Here is a 22,749-nt window from a genome sequence, read left to right as displayed (position 1 = left end):
ATTTTTCACTTGCCAATCCCCACAATCATGTCAGCCAATTCTTTAAAATCTCAATTTCTCTCTCTCTGTCTCTCCATATGTATACATACATATATATTTGTATGTGTGTATGCATGTGCCTATTTACATTACATTACATTACATTACATTACATTACATTATGGTAGTGTCTGTTTTACTGAAGAATCCCGACTAAACACAAAGTCATTCCATAAAGATTTCTTTGATATACCTCACTGTCTCCACAGCTTTTCTAATGCCCTCTTAAGTCCTTGTTACTCATCCTTCAGAGAATTCAGTCACCCATTCTCCAGGAAATCTGCCCTGTCCTTTCCAATTCTCCATTATTTTCAATTTCCTTCGAATTTCTACTAAAAAGATATGATGTTTAACAACATTCCAATAAAGCTTTAGATTACTGGAAGGAAAAATAATGGCACTGATTTTCTTCCACATAAGAGGAAGGTTGCTATCATCTGGTAGGCTGAAGAAAAGCATGTTACACTGTTAAAACAATTTACTCATTAACATTTTATCAGAAATGTACTCTAAGTTTTCGTTTAGTAAGAAATACATATAAAGTGGTTCACTTATGAAAGAGTAAGCAGGCTTCAAGTGAAATATTCTACTCTTATGAATGTTAATAGCCATAGAAAGCTGGAAAGTAAATTATGTAAAGTTAATCCTGAACTAATACAATAAAATTCTTACAGGTATACGCAACACACATTTGGATATATATTATGAATGTAAAGGATTTATTCAATTAAAAGCAAATGATCGAAAAGTGATCATGAAACTCTACTTCATCATAAATATACCTGGCTCTTCCTCATCATTTTGGGGGGATGGTTCTGCTAACCATTTCAAAAAGGAGAGTTCTTGATTGTCATCTTGACCTGGTTCTTCCTGAGATTCATCCTCATGTCTTCTTTTAACAGAAAATGAGATTGCACCTACAACACATAAGTACAAGATGCTATATTAACCAGGGATTCATTTTCCAAACTGAAAGGTCATTTTTAGGTATTAAAGATGTTTAGTGTGAAAGTAATAAATACAAAGCCAAACACAAATTGTGGGTGTTAGTACCAGATTTAAACTTGATGGTGGTACAGAACAATTTAACGGAAAATCCATTAACATTTTAACTATAAGAGATGGTCAGTTTTTATTTACAACCAAGATTACGATACCTGGGTTCAGAATTGAGGTTCTCTGTTGCCAGCTTTGTCCCTCGGTTTGCCTAAATGTGAATTGGACGTGACACTGGTGGCAGCTGGTGACACTGGATAGTACAAAATGTCCCTGGTATTACACTGACTCCATCTGGGGCTCCGGGAGTGCTTCCAACAGTTTACGCATCTCTGAGTGGGCAGGATTGTCCCCAGACTGTGGCTGAGATGGGCTAGAGCCAGGTCACAGACTGCTTCAGAATCTGCAGTGGGCTTGAGGTTGGCAGGCCTGGCCACAGAATATGTATGGGCGTGTCACCCTCTGGGTCCCTGGGCAGGCAGGACTGCTTCCAGACAGCAGCGATGAGGGGCTGAACCTGGATTATAGGGCTGCTCCCAGATGTGCAGACAGACCCTGGTCTATGAGCCTAATTCTGGGGCATGCACAAGCACATCTCCCCAGATGAGGGTTCCCGGACCATGGCTGAGAGTTACAGGGCCATTTCAAGATCTGCAGTTAGACCAAGGCTAAAGGACCTGCCTCAGGGACACAGACAGGTGTGTCTTCTGGCAGGTCCCTAGCAGGGGCAGACATCACGGCTGAGAGGGGCTGTGAGACAGATGTGAAGTGGAATCTCCTTGTAGTTTTGGTTTGTAATTCCCTGTTGCTGAATGATGTGGAACAACTTTTCATGTGTCTGTTTGCCATCTGGATGTCTTCTTTGGAGAAATGTCTGTTCACATCTACTGCCCATTTTTAAATTGGATTAGTTTCTGGTTATTGAGTTGTAGAAGTTCTTTATATATCTTGGATACTAACCCTTTATTGGATATGTCATTATTGTTTTTGGTACCATTGTAAATAGGACTGTTTTGTTAATTTCTCTTTCTGCTGCTTCATTATTAGCATATAGGAATGCAATAGATACCATACATAGATCTGAATCCTGCAAAATTAACATTTACAGAATTCATTCATCAGTTCTATTACTTTTCTGGTAGAGCCGTTCGTTAGGGTTTGCTACATAGAGTATCATGTCATCTGCAAATTGTGAGAGTTTTATTTCTTCTTTACCAAATTGGACGCCATTTCTTTCTTTTTTTATTTTTTGAAATTATTTATTAATGTTTATTTATTTTTGAGAGCGAGATGGAAAGAATATGAATGGAGAAGGGGTAGAGAGAAAGGGAAACACAGAATCCAAAGCAGGCTCTAGGGTCTAAGCTATCAGCACAGAGCCCGATGCAGGGCTCAAACTCACGAACTGTGAGATCATGAGCTGAGCTGAAGTTGGACCCTAACCCAATGACCCACCAAGGTATCCCTGGATGCCATTTATATCTTTATGTTGTCTAACTGCTGTGGCTAGGGGTCTAGTACTATGTTGAAGAATAGTGGTGAGGGTAGATATCCCTGTCTCACTTCTGATCTTAGGGGGAAAGCTGTTTTTCACCATTGAGTGTGATATATTATTTCCATTTTAGAGAAGGTAAACTGATACAAGATAGTTCAGTAGCTTCCCCAAAGTCAGTCGGCTCAGTATAATACAGGCAGAATGTGTAGATGTGCATTCTGGTTCTAAGTCCATACTTTTTAAAAACTCAATTAAAACATTTAATTTTTTGAACACTTTTATGTTTACAGTAAAATGAGTGGAAAGTACAGAGTTCCCATATATCCCCCCTTACATTGCCTACTATAAACATCTTGAATTATTGTGATATATTACTTAAATGTTGAGCCAGTAATGATATACTATTATTAAGTAAAGTCCATAGAGTGCATTCTGGCTAATTTTTTTGTGTTATACATTCTATGGCTTTGGCAAATATGTAATTTCACGTACCTACCATTACAGTATCGTGTAGAATAGTTTCACTGCCCTAAAAATCCCGTGTACAATACTCATTCATCCCTTCCACCCAACGTATAAAGAACTGTCAACCACTGATCTTTTACCTCTTCTAGAATGTCATATAGTTAGAATCATACAATATGTAGCCTTCTTAGATTTACCTCTTTTACTTAGCAATATACATTTACGTTTCCCCCATATTCTTTGTGGTCTGATAGGTTACTGTTTTTATCACTGATAAATAACCCAATGTATAGATATACCACTCTTTAACCATTTATCTATTATATGACATTGTAGTTTTCCCCATAATTTGGCAACTATGAATAAAGCTGTTATTAACATTTACCAGCAGATATTTGGATGCGCATAAACTTTCAATTCATTTGGGGAAATACAAAGATGTATGATTGCCATATCATGTTATGAGTATGTTTACTTTTCTCATTTTTTCTTTTTTTGTATTTGTGTGTTTATTGACTTACTTATATATTTTAGGAGAGTGACAAAGAGAATACCTGAGTAGGGGAGAGGGGAAGAGGAGAGAGAGAGAGAAAGGATCCAAAGCAGGCTCCACACTCAGCATGGAATCTGATGTGGGGCTCAATCCCACAACCCTGGGATCACGACCTGAGCTGAAGTCAAGAGTCGGATACCAATCCAACTGAGCCACACAGGTGCCCCAATACCTCTTAATGGACAGAACAACTAGACAGAATACCAATAAAGACACATAGGATGTGACCATCACTTAGAACCACTAGACCTAACTGGCTCATATAGAACATCCACCCATCAACAATGGAGTATCCAACTTCTTAAATCAACTTTGGACACTGTCCAGAATGGATCACATGTGAGGCCACAAGGCATATCTTAATAACTGAAAAAGATTTAAATCATAGAAAGCATGTTGCCTCATCACAATGGCATGAAATTATAATCAGTAACATAAGGAAAAAAGGAATGTCACAAATTTGGACACTAAACAACATACTTTTAACCAATATTTCAAAAAAAACTTGGAAAAAAATAGAAGTCTGAAACTATATAGATGATTGACAATGAGAACACAGCATACGAAACTGGTGTGATGCAGTGAAAGCAACACTAAGAGGGCAACTCATAGCAGCAAAAGCATATGTTAAAAAGAACAACCTAAAATCAACAACCTAACTGCACACAATACAGAACTAGAAAAAGAAAAAGCAAATTCAACCCAAAACTAGCAGAAGAAAGGAAATGATAAAGATCAGAGTAGAGGTAAATAAAACAGAGAAGAGAAAAGCAAAAACCAGAAAGTTTCTCTCTTTGAAAAGGTCAACATCACTGGCAGAATTTTCAAGTGATTAAGAAAAAAGAAATGAAGACTCCCAATTAATAAATTCAGGAAAAAAGTGGGGACATTGCATTGTTTTCTCCAAAATGAAAAGCTTTATAAGAGACTACAATGAACCACCATATGCCCCCCAAATTGGGTAACTTAGATGATATGGACAATATCCGAGAAACACACAATCTACTAAAAATGCTCATGAATAAAAGAAAAACAGAATAGACATAAATCTAACAAGGACACTGAATTCGTAACAAAAACTCTTCCCACAAAGACAAGCCCAGGACGAGATGGCTTCATTGTTGAATTCTACCAAATACTTAAAGAAGAATCACTATCTTCTTTTTCTCAAAAACTTAAAAATTGATAGAGGAGGGAAAACATAGCCTCATTCTAGGAGGCTAGCACCACCGTGATACAAAAGCAGACAAAGATAGGGCAAGAAAAGAAAATTAAAATCCAATATCCCTGATGAACACTGATACAAAACTTTTCAACTAAATAGTAGCAAATCGAATTCAGCAGCATACCAAAAAGATTCTATACCATAGTTAAATGGTTTTTATTTCAACAAAGAATGAAGGAATGAATGAATGGTGGTTCAACATACAAAAATCAGTGAGTGTACTGTAGCACATTGACAGAATGAAAAAAAAAAACACATGATAATCTTGATTGATGGATAAAAGTGTTTGACAAAATTCCACATCAAAACGTTCATGGCAAAAATAAATTAGGAATAGAACTTTCTCAAAATGATAATAGCCATATGTGAAAACAAACAGCTAATATTATACTCCCAGTGGTAAAAGACTGAAATTTTTTCCTTTAAGATTAGAAACAAGATAAGGATGTCTCTGGTTTAGGCTTCTACTCAACATAATACTGGAATTTCTAGTCAGAGCAAGTGTGCAAGGAAACGTAGCAAAGGTATCCATATTGGAAAGGAAGAAGTAAAATTATCTGTTTGCAGATGACACAATCTCATATGGAGAAAACCTTAATGATCATGGACACAAAAAGGATAGACCTAATAATAAATGCGTTCACTAAATATGCAGGATACAAAGTCAACAAACAAAAGCAGTTAAATTTCTATACACTTGTATTGAAAAATTTTAAATGGACCTAAGTAAAACAATTCAGTCAGATAAAACCATGATTTGGATAAACTTACATAATGTTAAACAACGTGCGCAAGGAATAATAAGGAAACCTAATCAATATTTCAAGTACGATGAACTAGTCTCAAGATTTAAAAGCACACATTCTCCATTCTTTCTCATTTCAGCCTACTTGTATACTCAGCACATTTCTTCTTTCTCCAATACACCCATCCAAACGTTATTACACTTTTATTGTCCCTTAACAAAGAGAAATGGAACAATCATTTGTAAAACAATTCAAAAGCCCTACAGGAGTGTAACAAGACCATATGTTAGATACCAACAAGAGAAATTAAGTATTTATCTTAAAACTTAGAAATAAGTGAAGAGAACTATGGAATTATAGGTCTATTTAGTAGCTTATCTTTTAATTGAAAGAACACTTTGAAACAATGTTTCTTAGAATTATGCCACTAATTTATGCACAGTTATTTTCCCAATTAAAAATCTTTGTTCTTGGGAATATAATTTTAATTTTTTTCCTAAACAGTTACATTTTTAAATTGCATTTTTACTTTTGGTTATGAATTAGCTAAGGTAGAAGAGACAAGCAGTCAAATTCTTATAAACTTATTGCAAAGAGTAACATTAGACTCAGTAAGTATCAGCAATGAACCTTCAAACCAAATACCATCAATAATGATTATGAAAATATGTGTTTCAAAAGATGATAATATTTTTCCACACTAGGCACGTGTGATTCCTTTGCTCCCTATATTCCTCCGTTTGGGCCAAGGCCAACCAACCCAAAGGGAAGAAAGGTAAATAAAAGGTTGATTGTTGGTGGTTCAGTTTAAAAGCATGACAGGAAAACTAAAGGACTGCTTTGGAAAAACTATAGGTATACAAGACATAATAGTGTACAAAGCAACTCTCTAAGATACAGCATTATTGACTTAATGGAGGTTTTCAGTTTATCTGAAATGAGTGTTACCAAAAAAAATCTAATAGGGATCATAATTATAGCTATTATATTTTCAATAGATCAAGCTTTTATTCTGACAAATGGATTTTCTCCCCTCTGCTAAACACTCTACGGGTTTGATTTTTTCAAAATGTATTTTAAACAGTCAAACCAACATTTCCTAGTATATAGTTTGGTTTTCATTAGGAATTGTTTTTCCCTAATTTCATACTATCTTGTAAAACGTCAATATCAGACTCAAGTTTAAAGCCTGAGCAATGCAATTTAGTACCAGTGGTTAGCCTTTTGAAAACAATGTGAAATCATTTATTGAATGCTTACTCTGTGTTAGGTATATGCTAAATGCCTCCCATTCATTACCTATTGAACTCCTTTAATAAACGTATAAATTAATTCCTCACTGGACTCATTTTCAAGTTCAGCAAGCTGGGCTGTAGAGAAGGTTGGGTAACTCACTCCAGGTCACATAGTAAGTGACAAAGGCATAAATAATACATAAATGTATTTACCAAACGTAGAATACGGAAAATGGCATATTAAGTCATGCCTAAATATCACCAAATACACCACAGAATAAGTGGGCTTTTGCGTGGAAAAATAGCAAAGTAACTCACATACTTACAAAACATTTATTTTTGGCCTAGAGTAATAGGTTTCAGATACTGCCCACTGATTATGTAAACTATTTCACCCCTTAGAAAACTTCCAAAAACAAGTTTCCATGACAACAGTTAAACCTGGCAAGGTCTTTGGCCTCTTTGCACTTGGTCTCCCTACACCCACCCTCTTCCTTCCATTGGCTTCATGCTTCACCACTCCCTATTGCTAATGAGGAATACTGTGTTTAAGGAAATTTTCTGTATGGCTGGGCTTGTATCAACTTGTGAATTTCTTGGAGGGACATGAATTCTGTCAAGAAGTGTTTTCATACATATCTGCTCTACGCACATTATACCACACATGATTGAATGAATTTTCACTGTTTTGTTTCTCTACTATACCATCCTATGAAATCTGAGTGGCAAGACTAAAGAGGAAAGCCTGAGGAAATCTCTGCTAATCCTTCCTTCTTCTATCTTTTTCTTACTTCATTTTAACCACCTTCCTAACTCATTTTCTTTTGTTGTATTTTCTCTCTGGGGGACCAAAAGGCAAGGTGGAAAAACAAAATTTGGTGGCTAATGAAGAACAGAGATAAAGAGTCCAGTGTTGTGGCCATATCTGCTTTTATTCTATGTACAATACAGCTCTTGTTTTCTACTCCATTTAAGCGCCTTATTTTTATGATAAAATGCATAGTAGCCTAGTGCCCAACTGTAGCCCTCTAGGCTCCATTTTCTTTTTCTGTGGTTTTATGCTGTTTGCTGTTTATATAACAAATTTTTGAAATGTGTAACATATACGACAAAAAGGATTAATAAAATCTACAGGATTCAGATTTCTGTTGTAAAGGATGGCTGATTACTTTTTTGCTTAGGAAGAACCTATGCTTTCATTACTGAGGCAAAACTTTAAAGCAGCAACAATCCAGACTGCCATTAAGGACACATGTTTCTTCCTGATTCATGCAAGAAAAAGGTGATAAATTTCATTTCATTATAACTGAAAACTTCTGTTACCAGTTCAGGATGTATACATATATCATATCGTCACAGTGAACATCTTAAATGTATACAATTTTTATTTTCAATTATCCGTCAATATAGGTAGGAAAAAAACTTCTGTAATTCGATAGACACCATTAAGAAAATTAAAACAAAATCACAAATTGGAAGAAAAAATTTTAAACCACATATCTGAAAAAAAAAAAACATGCATCCAGAATAAATGTTTTTTTAGGCTCAAAGCCTAAAAATTGAGCAATAAGAAAAGAAACCACCCAACATACAGGAAATGATGGGCAAAAGATTTGAAAAAGCATATCGTTAGAAGACCTATAGATGTCAAAAAAGCACAAGAAAACATGCTCAACATTATTATTCATTACAGAAATGTAGAGTAAATCCACACTGCAACTGAACTACACACAGATGAAAATCGATCAAATTGCAATGGCCAATCCTACAAACTATGGTCAAGGGTATAGAGGAACTGGAACTTTTATGCAGTGCAAGTGAGAATGGAAAGAGAGACAATCTCGTTGAGATACTGTTGGCAGTTACTCCTTTAAACATTGTAAATTCAACTACCATATTATCCAGGCATTCCACATATAAGTGATTTACTCAAGATGAATGAAAGTATATGCCCACACACAGATTTATGTATAAATGTTCATATCAGCTTTACTGATAACTACCAAAAAAAGTGGAAAAACCCAAATGTCCATCAAAGGCAAGTACAGCAGCATATTGTGGCTTATCCATTCCATGGACTACGACTCAGTAATAAAAGGAATAAAGTATTGATACATGCACTCTGTGGATGGATCTTAAAATAATTATGTTGCATAAAGGAAAACAATCCCTTAAAAGGGTTAAACTGTGTGGTTTAGTTTATATACAACGCTATGAAATGTATATATAGTGACAGAAAACAGAGAAATGATTGCCTAGGGCAAGGGTAGCTTGTGGCGTGAGGGGAGAGGAGGGTAAAAGCATTAAAAAGAGACAAGAGGAAACTTTGTGGGGTGACCTATATTCATTATCTGATTTGTAACAATGGATTCATGGCTATATGCACGTGTTAAAACTCAAGTATATACTTTAAATATGCATAGCTTATTTTATGTCAAATAATCTCAATGAAAGTGCTTAAAAAGCACACTTTGGGATGCCTGGCTGGCTCAGTTGGTTGAGCATCCCACTCTATTTCAGCTGAGGTCATGATCCCAGGGTCATGGAATTTAGCTCTGCATTAGTCTTTGTGCTAAGTGTGGGGCCTGCTTAAGAATCTCTCCCTCTCTCTCTCACCCTGACCCTCTTTCCTGCTTACGCACTCCCTTTCTGTTAAATACATAAATGGCACACTTTATATTAGATATTATTCTGAACAACGCTGAACAGGATAAGAATAGGATTTGAGAAGCGTCACCCCTACCTGAATGTACTATATAAGCAGCATGTGTAAGGGAAGTTCACAGCCAACTATGGGTATCTTTGCAGCAGCAGGCAATATCATGAATGAGATAATGAATGCAGGAAAATTAATGAAGTCATCATATTTACATATCTAGAACATATCCATATATTGAAACTATCAATATATCTAACTATGTATGTATGTATGTATCTATCTATCTATCTTATATGTCACCTCTATCGATGTACATCTCTCTGTTCCAAAATTCATGTCTATTTCAATGATATCAAATGCTACTATTTCCTCATTTGTTTCTATTCACTGCACTGTCCAGGTGGCTTCTTAAGCCTCCATGTAAAGCCTTCACTTATTTTGTTAATTTTACTTTAAACATTTCTAGAAATAATTTCTACATAAAAAATGAATTTTCATATTAAAAAGCATCCATAGGCCTCATCCGAAAAATAAGGGGCACCTGGGTGGTGCAGTCGGTTAAGCGTCCGACTTCAGCCAGGTCAGGATCTGGCGGTCTGTGAGTTCGGGCCCCACGTCGGGCTCTGGGCTGATGGCTCAGAGCCTGGAGCCTGTTTCCAATTCTGTGTCTCCCTCTCTCTCTGCCCCTCGCCCGTTCATGCTCTGTCTCTCTCTGTCCCAAAAATAAATAAACGTTGAAAAAAAATTAAAAAAAAAAAAACAAAAACGAAAAATAAAATGGGGGAGACTGCTTTTCACAAAATGCAGACTTGAGGGGCGCCTGGGTGGCACAGTCGGTTAAGCATCCGACTTCAGCCAGGTCACGATCTCGCGCTCCGTGAGTTCCAGCCCCACGTCAGGCTCTGGGCTGATGGCTCGGAGCCTGGAGCCTGTTTCCGATTCTGTGTCTCCCTCTCTCTCTGCCCCTCCCCCGTTCATGCTCTGTCTCTCTCTGTCCCAAAAATAAATAAACGTTGAAAAAAAAAATTTAAAAAAAAAACAAAATGCAGACTTGAAAGAAGCAAATATGGACAAGTATTTTAAATTTTTTTCAGTTCCAAGCTAAGGAAAAATACCTGAGGTCACCTGAAGAAGAAGCAATTCTTAGTCAAGCCTGAAACAGAAAACCTGCCTGACCTTGCAGCCTGCCTGGCACAGCTGGGGAAGATGGACCCAAGATTGCAATACCAACTCTTACCTGATTCTCTGCCCTGCTTGCTTGACCTACAGATTTTTTACTTGCCAATCCCCACAATCGTGTCAGCCGATTCTTTAAAATCTCAATCTCTCTATCTTTCTGTCTTTGTCTGTCTCTCCATATGTGTGTATATCTATATATGTATGTGCGTGCCTATTCACATTACATTACATTATGGTAGTGTCTGTTTTACTGAAGAATCCCGACCAAACACAAAGTGATTCCATAAAGATTTCTTCTTTGATATACCTCATTGTCTCTACAGCTTTGCTGTTGTTGACTCATTCTCTAACGCCCTCTTAAGTCCCTGCTACTCACCCTTCAGAGAATTCAGTCACCCATTCTCCAGGAAATCTGCCCTACCCTTCTAATTCTCCATTATCTCAATTTCCTTTGAATTTCTACTAAAAAGATATGATGTTTAACAACGTTCCAATAAAGCTTTAGATCACTGGAAGGAAGAATAATAGGACTGATTTGCTTCTACATATGAGGAAGGTTGCTATCATCTGCTAGGCTGAAGAAAAGCATGTTACATTGTTAAAATAATGTACTCATTAACATTTTATCAGAAATGTACTATAATTTTTTGTTTGATAAGAAATATACATAATGTTGTTCACTTATGAAAGAGCAAGCAGCCTTCACGTGAAGTATTATAACCTTATGAATGGTAATAGCTATAGAAATCTAGAAAGTAAATTATGTAAAGTTATCTGGAACTAATACAAGAAGATTCTTACAGTTATATGCAACACACCTTTGTATATATATTGTGAATGTAAAGTATTAATTAATTTAAAAGGGAATGACTGAAGAGCGATCATGAAACTCTCCTTAATCATAAACTTACCTGGGTCTTCCTCATCAATTTGGGGGGATAGTTCTGATACTGATTTCTGAAAGGAGGGTACTCGAATGTCATGTTGATCTGGTTCTTCCTGAGATTCATCCTCTTGTCTTCTTTTAACAGAAAATGAGATTGCGCCTACAACACATCGGTACGAGATGCTATATTAACTAGGGATTTGTTTTCTAAAAGGAAAGGTCAATTTTAGGTATTAAACATGCTTTAGTGTGAAACTAATAAGGAACCAAACACAAATTGTAGGTGTTAGTACCAGATTTAAACCTGATGGTGGTACAGAACAATTTAATGGAAAATCCATTAATATTTATTTTAAGTATAAGTGATGGTCAGTTTTTATTTACAAAGTAGTGTCATACGTAGGTTTACAACTGGGGCTGTCTGTTACCAGCTGTGCCCCTCAGTTTGCCCAAATGTGAATTGGACGTGACACTGGTGGCAGCTGGTGACACTGGATAGTACAAAATGTCCCTGGTATTACACTGACTCCATCTGGGGCTCCGGGAGTGCTTCCAACAGTTTACGCATCTCTGAGTGGGCAGGATTGTCCCCAGACTGTGGCTGAGATGGGCTAGAGCCAGGTCACAGACTGCTTCAGAATCTGCAGTGGGCTTGAGGTTGGCAGGCCTGGCCACAGAATATGTATGGGCGTGTCACCCTCTGGGTCCCTGGGCAGGCAGGACTGCTTCCAGACAGCAGCGATGAGGGGCTGAACCTGGATTATAGGGCTGCTCCCAGATGTGCAGACAGACCCTGGTCTATGAGCCTAATTCTGGGGCATGCACAAGCACATCTCCCCAGACGAGGGTTCCCGGACCATGGCTGAGAGCTACAAGGCCATTTCAAGATCTGCAGTTGGACCAAGGCTGAAGGACCTGCCTCAGGGACACAGACAGGTGTGTCTTCTGGCAGGTCCCTAGCAGGGGCAGACATCATGGCTGAGAGGGGCTGTGAGACAGATGTGAAGTGGTATCTCCTTGTAGTTTTGGTTTGTAATTCCCTGTTGCTGAATGATGTGGAACAACTTTTCATGTGTCTGTTTGCCAACTGCATGTCTTCTTTGGAGGAATGTTTGTTTACATCTACTGCCCATTTTTTTTTTTTTTTTTTTATTTTTTTTTTCAATGTTTATTTATTTTTGGGACAGAGAGAGACAGAGCATGAATGGGGGAGGGGCAGAGAGAGAGGGAGACACAGAATCGGAAACAGGCTCCAGGCTCTGAGCCATCAGCCCAGAGCCCGACGCGGGGCTCGAACTCACGGACCGCGAGATCGTGACCTGGCTGAAGTCGGACGCTTAACCGACTGCGCCACCCAGGCGCCCCTACTGCCCATTTTTAAATTGGATTATTTAGATTCTGGTTATTGAGTTGTAGAAGTTCCTTATATATCTTGGATACTAACCCTTTATAGGCTATATCATTATTGTTTTTGGTACAATGGTAAATGGTATTGTTTTCTTAAATTCTCTTTCTGCTGCTTCATTTTTGGTGTATAGGAATAAAATAGATTCCGTCATTGATTTGGATCCTGCAAAATTAACATTTACTGAATTCATTCATCAGTTCTAGTAGTGTCTTGGTAGAACCTTTAGTGTTTTTTTACATAGAGTTACCATGGCTTCTGTAAATTACAAGAGTTCTATTTCTTCTTTACCAACTTCGATGCCATTTGTTTCTCTTGTATTTTAAAATATTATTTATTAATGTTTACTAATTTTTGAGAGCAAGAGGGACAGAATGTGAGCAGGGAAGGGGTAGAGCGAGAGAGGGAACACAGAATCCAGAGCAGGCTCTAGGCTCTAAGCTGCCAGCACAGAGCCCGATAGAGGGGTCAAACTCACCAACTGTGAGATCATGACCTGAGCCAAAGTTGGACATTAAACAACTGATCCACCCAGGTGCCCCGGTTGTCACATATTTCTTTATGTTGTCTACCTGCTGTGGGTAGGACTTCTAGTACAAAGTTGAAGAAAAGTGGTGAGAGTGGAACCCCCTGTCTTACTCCTGACCTTAGGGGAAAAGCTCTCAGTTTTTCACCATTGAGTATTATGTATTATTTCCATTTTAAAGAAGGGAAATCATGTAAGAGAAAAGTCATAAACAGCGTTCCATTATAATTGAAATTTTTGTAACCACTTCACGATGTAAACATATATGAAATCATCACAGTGTACATCTTAAATGTATAGAACTTTTATTTGTCAATTATACCTCAATAGAGCTAGAGAAAAAACCTCCGTTATTCGATGGACACCATTAAGAAAATTAAAACGAAAACCACAGACTGGGAGAAAAAAATTTTAAAGCACATATCTGGAAAACAAAAACAAAAACCATGTACGAGAAAAAATTTTAAAAAGCCTAAATATTCAGCAATAAGAAAACAAACAACCCAATGTAGGACAAGGGATGGGCAAAAGAGTTGAAAAAGCATTTCACAAGAATACGTATAGATGACAAAGAAGCGCAAGAAAACATGCTCAACATTATTATTCATTACAGAAATGTAGAGTAAATCCACACTGCAACTGAACTACACACAGATGAAAATCGATCAAAGTGCAATGGCGAATCCTACAAACTATGGTCAAGGGTATAGAGAAACTGGAACTTTTATGCATTGCAAGTGAGAATGGAAAGAGAGACAATCTCGTTGAGATACTGTTGGCAGTTACTCCTTTAAACATTGTAAATTCAACTACCATATTATCCAGGCATTCCACATATAAGTGATTTACTCAAGATGAATGAAAGTATATGCCCACACACAGATTTATGTATAAATGTTCATATCAGCTTTATTGATAACTACCAAAAAGACGGAAAAACCCAAATGTCCATCAAAAAGTAAAAAGATCCAAATATTGTGGCGTATCTATTTCATGGACTACGACTCAGTAATAAACAGAATAAAGTATTGATACATGTACTGTGTGGATGGATCTTAAAATAATTATATTGCAGAAAAGAAAACAATTCCCCAAAAGGGTTAAACCTTATGATTTCATTCATATACAATGCTATTAAATGCATATATAGTGACAGAAAACAGAAATGTTGCCGAGGGCAAAGGTATCTTATGCCATGAGGGAAGAGGAGGGTAAAAGGATTAAAAATGGACACAAGGAGACTTTTTGTGGTGACCTATATTCATTATCTGATTTGTAACCATGGATTCATGGCTGTATGCATGTGTTAAAACTCAAAATATATACTTTAAATATGCATAGCTTACTGTATGTCAGGTAAACCACAATAAAAGTGTTTAAAAAGCACCCTTAGGGATTCCTGGGTGGCTCAGTTGGTGGAGCATCGCACTCTATTTCGGCTGAGGTCATGATCCCAGGGTCATGGAATTGCGCTCTGCATCCGGCTCTGTGATGAGTGTGGAGTCTGCCTAAGATTCTCTCCCCAACTCCCACTCTGACCCTCTCTCCTGGTCATGCTCTCCCTCTCTCTCTTAAAATAAACAAACAAACAAACAAACAGCATACTCTATATTAGAAAGTATACTACCTACTGCTGAACAGGATAACAATAGGATAGGAGAAGTGTCACCCCCAACTGAATGTACTGTATAAGCAGGATGTGTAAGGGCAGTTCACAGTCAACTATGGGTATCTTTCCTGCAGTAAGCAATATCATAAATGAGATAATAAATGCAGGAAACTTAATGAAGCCATCATATTTAGGTATTCAGAACACTTGAATCCATCTATCTATCTATCTATCTATCTATCTATCTATCTACCTACCTACCTACCTACCTACTTATCTGTCACCTCTATCCATTTACACCTCTCTGTTCCATAAATTCATGTCTATTTCACTGATATCAAATGCAACCATCTCCTCATTTGTTTGGATTCATTTTACCGTGGAGGTGACTTATTAAGTCTCCATGTAAAGCCTTCATTTATTTTGTTAATTTTACCTTAAACTTATTTTTAGAAATAATTTCTATGTAAAATAATGAATTTTCATATAAAAAAGCACCCTTAGGCTTCATCCGAGAAATGAAATGGGGAAGATTGCTTTTCACAAAAATGCAGAGTGGTAAGAGGCAAATGTTCACAAGTATTTGTAAAATTTTTTTGAAGTTCCAAGCTAAGGAAGAATACCTGAGGTTACCTGAAGAAGAAGCAATTCTTGGTCAAGACTGACACAGAAAACCTGCCTGACCTTGCAGCCTGTCTGGCACAGCTGGGGAATTTGGACCCAAGACTGCAATACCAACTCTTACCTAATTCTCTGCCCTGCTTGCTTGACCTACAGATTTTTCACTTGCCAATCCCCACAATCATGTCAGCCAATTCTTTAAAATCTCAATTTCTCTCTCTCTGTCTCTCCATATGTATACATACATATATATTTGTATGTGTGTATGCATGTGCCTATTTACATTACATTACATTACATTACATTACATTACATTACATTACATTACATTATGGTAGTGTCTGTTTTACTGAAGAATCCCGACTAAACACAAAGTCATTCCATAAAGATTTCTTTGATATACCTCACTGTCTCCACAGCTTTTCTAATGCCCTCTTAAGTCCTTGTTACTCATCCTTCAGAGAATTCAGTCACCCATTCTCCAGGAAATCTGCCCTGTCCTTTCCAATTCTCCATTATTCTCAATTTCCTTTGAATTTCTACTAAAAAGATATGATGTTTAACAACATTCCAAAAGCTTTAGATTACTAGAAGGAAAAATAATGGCACTGATTTTCTCCCACATATGAGGAAGGTTGCTATCATCTGGTAGGCTGAAGAAAAGCATGTTACACTGTTAAAATAATTTACTCATTAACATTTTATCAGAAATGTAGTCTAAGTTTTCGTTTAGTAAGAAATACATATAAAGTGGTTCACTTATGAAAGAATAAGCAATCTTCAATGAAATATTATACTCTTATGAATGTTAATTGCTGTACAAATCAAGAAAGTAAATTATGTAAAGTTAATTCAGAGCTATTACAAGAAAATTCTTACAGGTATATGCAACACACCTTTGTATATATATTGTGAATGTAAAGTATCTACTCATTTAAGAGGGAATGACTGAAGAGTGATCATGAAACTCTCCTTAATCATAAACTTACCTGAGTCCTCATCATTATTTTGGGGGGATGGTTGTGATAAGGATTTCTGAAAGGAGGATACTTGATTATCATCTTGGTCTGGTTCGTCCTGAGATTCATCCTCTTGTCTTCTTTTAACAGAAAATGAGATTGCACCTACAAGTACAAGATGCTATATTCACTAGGGATTTGTTTTCTAAAAGGAAAGGTCAATTTTAGGTATTAAACATGCTTTAGTGTGAAACTAATAAGGAACCAAACACAAATTGTAGGTGTTAGTACCAGATTTAAACTTGATGGTGGTACAGAACAATTTAATGGAAAATCCATTAATATTTATTTTAAGTATAAGTGATGGTCAGTTTTTATTTACAAAGTAGTGTCATACGTAGGTTCACAACTGGGGCTGTTACCAGCTGTGTCCCTCAGTTTGCCCAAATGTGAATTGGACGTGACACTGGTGGCAGCTGGTGACACTGGATAGTACAAAATGTCCCTGGTATTACACTGACTCCATCTGGGGCTCCGGGAGTGCTTCCAACAGTTTACGCATCTCTGAGTGGGCAGGATTGTCCCCAGACTGTGGCTGAGATGGGCTAGAGCCAGGTCACAGACTGCTTCAGAATCTGCAGTGGGCTTGAGGTTGGCAGGCCTGGCCACAGAATATGTATGGGCGTGTCACCCTCTGGGTCCCTGGGCAGGCAGGACTGCTTCCAGACAGCAGCGATGAGGGGCTGAACCTGGATTATAGGGCTGCTCCCAGATGTGCAGACAGACCCTGGTCTATGAGCCTAATTCTGGGGCATGCACAAGCACATCTCCCCAGATGAGGGTTCCCGGACCATGGCTGAGAGTTACAGGGCCATTTCAAGATCTGCAGTTAGACCAAGGCTAAAGGACCTGCCTCAGGGACACAGACAGGTGTGTCTTCTGGCAGGTCCCTAGCAGGGGCAGACATCACGGCTGAGAGGGGCTGTGAGACAGATGTGAAGTGGAATCTCCTTGTAGTTTTGGTTTGTAATTCCCTGTTGCTGAATGATGTGGAACAACTTTTCATGTGTCTGTTTGCCATCTGGATGTCTTCTTTGGAGAAATGTCTGTTCACATCTACTGCCCATTTTTAAATTGGATTAGTTTCTGGTTATTGAGTTGTAGAAGTTCTTTATATATCTTGGATACTAACCCTTTATTGGATATGTCATTATTGTTTTTGGTACCATTGTAAATAGGACTGTTTTGTTAATTTCTCTTTCTGCTGCTTCATTATTAGCATATAGGAATGCAATAGATACCATACATAGATCTGAATCCTGCAAAATTAACATTTACAGAATTCATTCATCAGTTCTATTACTTTTCTGGTAGAGCCGTTCGTTAGGGTTTGCTACATAGAGTATCATGTCATCTGCAAATTGTGAGAGTTTTATTTCTTCTTTACCAAATTGGACGCCATTTCTTTCTTTTTTTATTTTTTGAAATTATTTATTAATGTTTATTTATTTTTGAGAGCGAGATGGAAAGAATATGAATGGAGAAGGGGTAGAGAGAAAGGGAAACACAGAATCCAAAGCAGGCTCTAGGGTCTAAGCTATCAGCACAGAGCCCGATGCAGGGCTCAAACTCACGAACTGTGAGATCATGAGCTGAGCTGAAGTTGGACCCTAACCCAATGACCCACCAAGGTATCCCTGGATGCCATTTATATCTTTATGTTGTCTAACTGCTGTGGCTAGGGGTCTAGTACTATGTTGAAGAAAAGTGGTGAGGGTAGATATCCCTGTCTCACTTCTGATCTTAGGGGGAAAGCTGTTTTTCACCATTGAGTGTGATATATTATTTCCATTTTAGAGAAGGTAAACTGATACAAGATAGTTCAGTAGCTTCCCCAAAGTCAGTCGGCTCAGTATAATACAGGCAGAATGTGTAGATGTGCATTCTGGTTCTAAGTCCATACTTTTTAAAAACTCAATTAAAACATTTAATTTTTTGAACACTTTTATGTTTACAGTAAAATGAGTGGAAAGTACAGAGTTCCCATATATCCCCCCTTACATTGCCTACTATAAACATCTTGAATTATTGTGATATATTACTTAAATGTTGAGCCAGTAATGATATACTATTATTAAGTAAAGTCCATAGAGTGCATTCTGGCTAATTTTTTTGTGTTATACATTCTATGGCTTTGGCAAATATGTAATTTCACGTACCTACCATTACAGTATCGTGTAGAATAGTTTCACTGCCCTAAAAATCCCGTGTACAATACTCATTCATCCCTTCCACCCAACGTATAAAGAACTGTCAACCACTGATCTTTTACCTCTTCTAGAATGTCATATAGTTAGAATCATACAATATGTAGCCTTCTTAGATTTACCTCTTTTACTTAGCAATATACATTTACGTTTCCCCCATATTCTTTGTGGTCTGATAGGTTACTGTTTTTATCACTGATAAATAACCCAATGTATAGATATACCACTCTTTAACCATTTATCTATTATATGACATTGTAGTTTTCCCCATAATTTGGCAACTATGAATAAAGCTGTTATTAACATTTACCAGCAGATATTTGGATGCGCATAAACTTTCAATTCATTTGGGGAAATACAAAGATGTATGATTGCCATATCATGTTATGAGTATGTTTACTTTTCTCATTTTTTCTTTTTTTGTATTTGTGTGTTTATTGACTTACTTATATATTTTAGGAGAGTGACAAAGAGAATACCTGAGTAGGGGAGAGGGGAAGAGGAGAGAGAGAGAGAAAGGATCCAAAGCAGGCTCCACACTCAGCATGGAATCTGATGTGGGGCTCAATCCCACAACCCTGGGATCACGACCTGAGCTGAAGTCAAGAGTCGGATACCAATCCAACTGAGCCACACAGGTGCCCCAATACCTCTTAATGGACAGAACAACTAGACAGAATACCAATAAAGACACATAGGATGTGACCATCACTTAGAACCACTAGACCTAACTGGCTCATATAGAACATCCACCCATCAACAATGGAGTATCCAACTTCTTAAATCAACTTTGGACACTGTCCAGAATGGATCACATGTGAGGCCACAAGGCATATCTTAATAACTGAAAAAGATTTAAATCATAGAAAGCATGTTGCCTCATCACAATGGCATGAAATTATAATCAGTAACATAAGGAAAAAAGGAATGTCACAAATTTGGACACTAAACAACATACTTTTAACCAATATTTCAAAAAAAACTTGGAAAAAAATAGAAGTCTGAAACTATATAGATGATTGACAATGAGAACACAGCATACGAAACTGGTGTGATGCAGTGAAAGCAACACTAAGAGGGCAACTCATAGCAGCAAAAGCATATGTTAAAAAGAACAACCTAAAATCAACAACCTAACTGCACACAATACAGAACTAGAAAAAGAAAAAGCAAATTCAACCCAAAACTAGCAGAAGAAAGGAAATGATAAAGATCAGAGTAGAGGTAAATAAAACAGAGAAGAGAAAAGCAAAAACCAGAAAGTTTCTCTCTTTGAAAAGGTCAACATCACTGGCAGAATTTTCAAGTGATTAAGAAAAAAGAAATGAAGACTCCCAATTAATAAATTCAGGAAAAAAGTGGGGACATTGCATTGTTTTCTCCAAAATGAAAAGCTTTATAAGAGACTACAATGAACCACCATATGCCCCCCAAATTGGGTAACTTAGATGATATGGACAATATCCGAGAAACACACAATCTACTAAAAATGCTCATGAATAAAAGAAAAACAGAATAGACATAAATCTAACAAGGACACTGAATTCGTAACAAAAACTCTTCCCACAAAGACAAGCCCAGGACGAGATGGCTTCATTGTTGAATTCTACCAAATACTTAAAGAAGAATCACTATCTTCTTTTTCTCAAAAACTTAAAAATTGATAGAGGAGGGAAAACATAGCCTCATTCTAGGAGGCTAGCACCACCGTGATACAAAAGCAGACAAAGATAGGGCAAGAAAAGAAAATTAAAATCCAATATCCCTGATGAACACTGATACAAAACTTTTCAACTAAATAGTAGCAAATCGAATTCAGCAGCATACCAAAAAGATTCTATACCATAGTTAAATGGTTTTTATTTCAACAAAGAATGAAGGAATGAATGAATGGTGGTTCAACATACAAAAATCAGTGAGTGTACTGTAGCACATTGACAGAATGAAAAAAAAAAACACATGATAATCTTGATTGATGGATAAAAGTGTTTGACAAAATTCCACATCAAAACGTTCATGGCAAAAATAAATTAGGAATAGAACTTTCTCAAAATGATAATAGCCATATGTGAAAACAAACAGCTAATATTATACTCCCAGTGGTAAAAGACTGAAATTTTTTCCTTTAAGATTAGAAACAAGATAAGGATGTCTCTGGTTTAGGCTTCTACTCAACATAATACTGGAATTTCTAGTCAGAGCAAGTGTGCAAGGAAACGTAGCAAAGGTATCCATATTGGAAAGGAAGAAGTAAAATTATCTGTTTGCAGATGACACAATCTCATATGGAGAAAACCTTAATGATCATGGACACAAAAAGGATAGACCTAATAATAAATGCGTTCACTAAATATGCAGGATACAAAGTCAACAAACAAAAGCAGTTAAATTTCTATACACTTGTATTGAAAAATTTTAAATGGACCTAAGTAAAACAATTCAGTCAGATAAAACCATGATTTGGATAAACTTACATAATGTTAAACAACGTGCGCAAGGAATAATAAGGAAACCTAATCAATATTTCAAGTACGATGAACTAGTCTCAAGATTTAAAAGCACACATTCTCCATTCTTTCTCATTTCAGCCTACTTGTATACTCAGCACATTTCTTCTTTCTCCAATACACCCACACCCATCCAAACGTTATTACACTTTTATTGTCCCTTAACAAAGAGAAATGGAACAATCATTTGTAAAACAATTCAAAAGCCCTACAGGAGTGTAACAAGACCATATGTTAGATACCAACAAGAGAAATTAAGTATTTATCTTAAAACTTAGAAATAAGTGAAGAGAACTATGGAATTATAGGTCTATTTAGTAGCTTATCTTTTAATTGAAAGAACACTTTGAAACAATGTTTCTTAGAATTATGCCACTAATTTATGCACAGTTATTTTCCCAATTAAAAATCTTTGTTCTTGGGAATATAATTTTAATTTTTTTCCTAAACAGTTACATTTTTAAATTGCATTTTTACTTTTGGTTATGAATTAGCTAAGGTAGAAGAGACAAGCAGTCAAATTCTTATAAACTTATTGCAAAGAGTAACATTAGACTCAGTAAGTATCAGCAATGAACCTTCAAACCAAATACCATCAATAATGATTATGAAAATATGTGTTTCAAAAGATGATAATATTTTTCCACACTAGGCACGTGTGATTCCTTTGCTCCCTATATTCCTCCGTTTGGGCCAAGGCCAACCAACCCAAAGGGAAGAAAGGTAAATAAAAGGTTGATTGTTGGTGGTTCAGTTTAAAAGCATGACAGGAAAACTAAAGGACTGCTTTGGAAAAACTATAGGTATACAAGACATAATAGTGTACAAAGCAACTCTCTAAGATACAGCATTATTGACTTAATGGAGGTTTTCAGTTTATCTGAAATGAGTGTTACCAAAAAAAATCTAATAGGGATCATAATTATAGCTATTATATTTTCAATAGATCAAGCTTTTATTCTGACAAATGGATTTTCTCCCCTCTGCTAAACACTCTACGGGTTTGATTTTTTCAAAATGTATTTTAAACAGTCAAACCAACATTTCCTAGTATATAGTTTGGTTTTCATTAGGAATTGTTTTTCCCTAATTTCATACTATCTTGTAAAACGTCAATATCAGACTCAAGTTTAAAGCCTGAGCAATGCAATTTAGTACCAGTGGTTAGCCTTTTGAAAACAATGTGAAATCATTTATTGAATGCTTACTCTGTGTTAGGTATATGCTAAATGCCTCCCATTCATTACCTATTGAACTCCTTTAATAAACGTATAAATTAATTCCTCACTGGACTCATTTTCAAGTTCAGCAAGCTGGGCTGTAGAGAAGGTTGGGTAACTCACTCCAGGTCACATAGTAAGTGACAAAGGCATAAAT

At 36.7% G+C, this 22,749-nt stretch overlaps 1 protein-coding gene across 1 annotated transcript in view; it reads right to left on the bottom strand.

Annotated features, from left to right (window-relative positions):
* CFAP47 (cilia and flagella associated protein 47) overlaps positions 1–22,749 on the bottom strand; it is a 587,956-nt gene that overhangs the window by 173,620 nt on the left and 391,587 nt on the right. The window contains exons 52-54 of the mRNA XM_043569968.1: positions 16,629–16,763; positions 11,504–11,638; positions 822–956 (exon numbers count right to left, since the gene is read on the bottom strand). Coding sequence (XP_043425903.1) covers positions 822–956; positions 11,504–11,638; positions 16,629–16,763 — 405 coding nt within the window. The remainder of the gene's footprint in view (positions 1–821; positions 957–11,503; positions 11,639–16,628; positions 16,764–22,749) is intronic.

This window comes from Prionailurus bengalensis, chromosome X (assembly GCF_016509475.1).
Source record: "Prionailurus bengalensis isolate Pbe53 chromosome X, Fcat_Pben_1.1_paternal_pri, whole genome shotgun sequence".
Taxonomy (NCBI): domain Eukaryota; kingdom Metazoa; phylum Chordata; class Mammalia; order Carnivora; family Felidae; genus Prionailurus; species Prionailurus bengalensis.
This window is presented reverse-complemented; position numbering and strand designations above follow the sequence as displayed.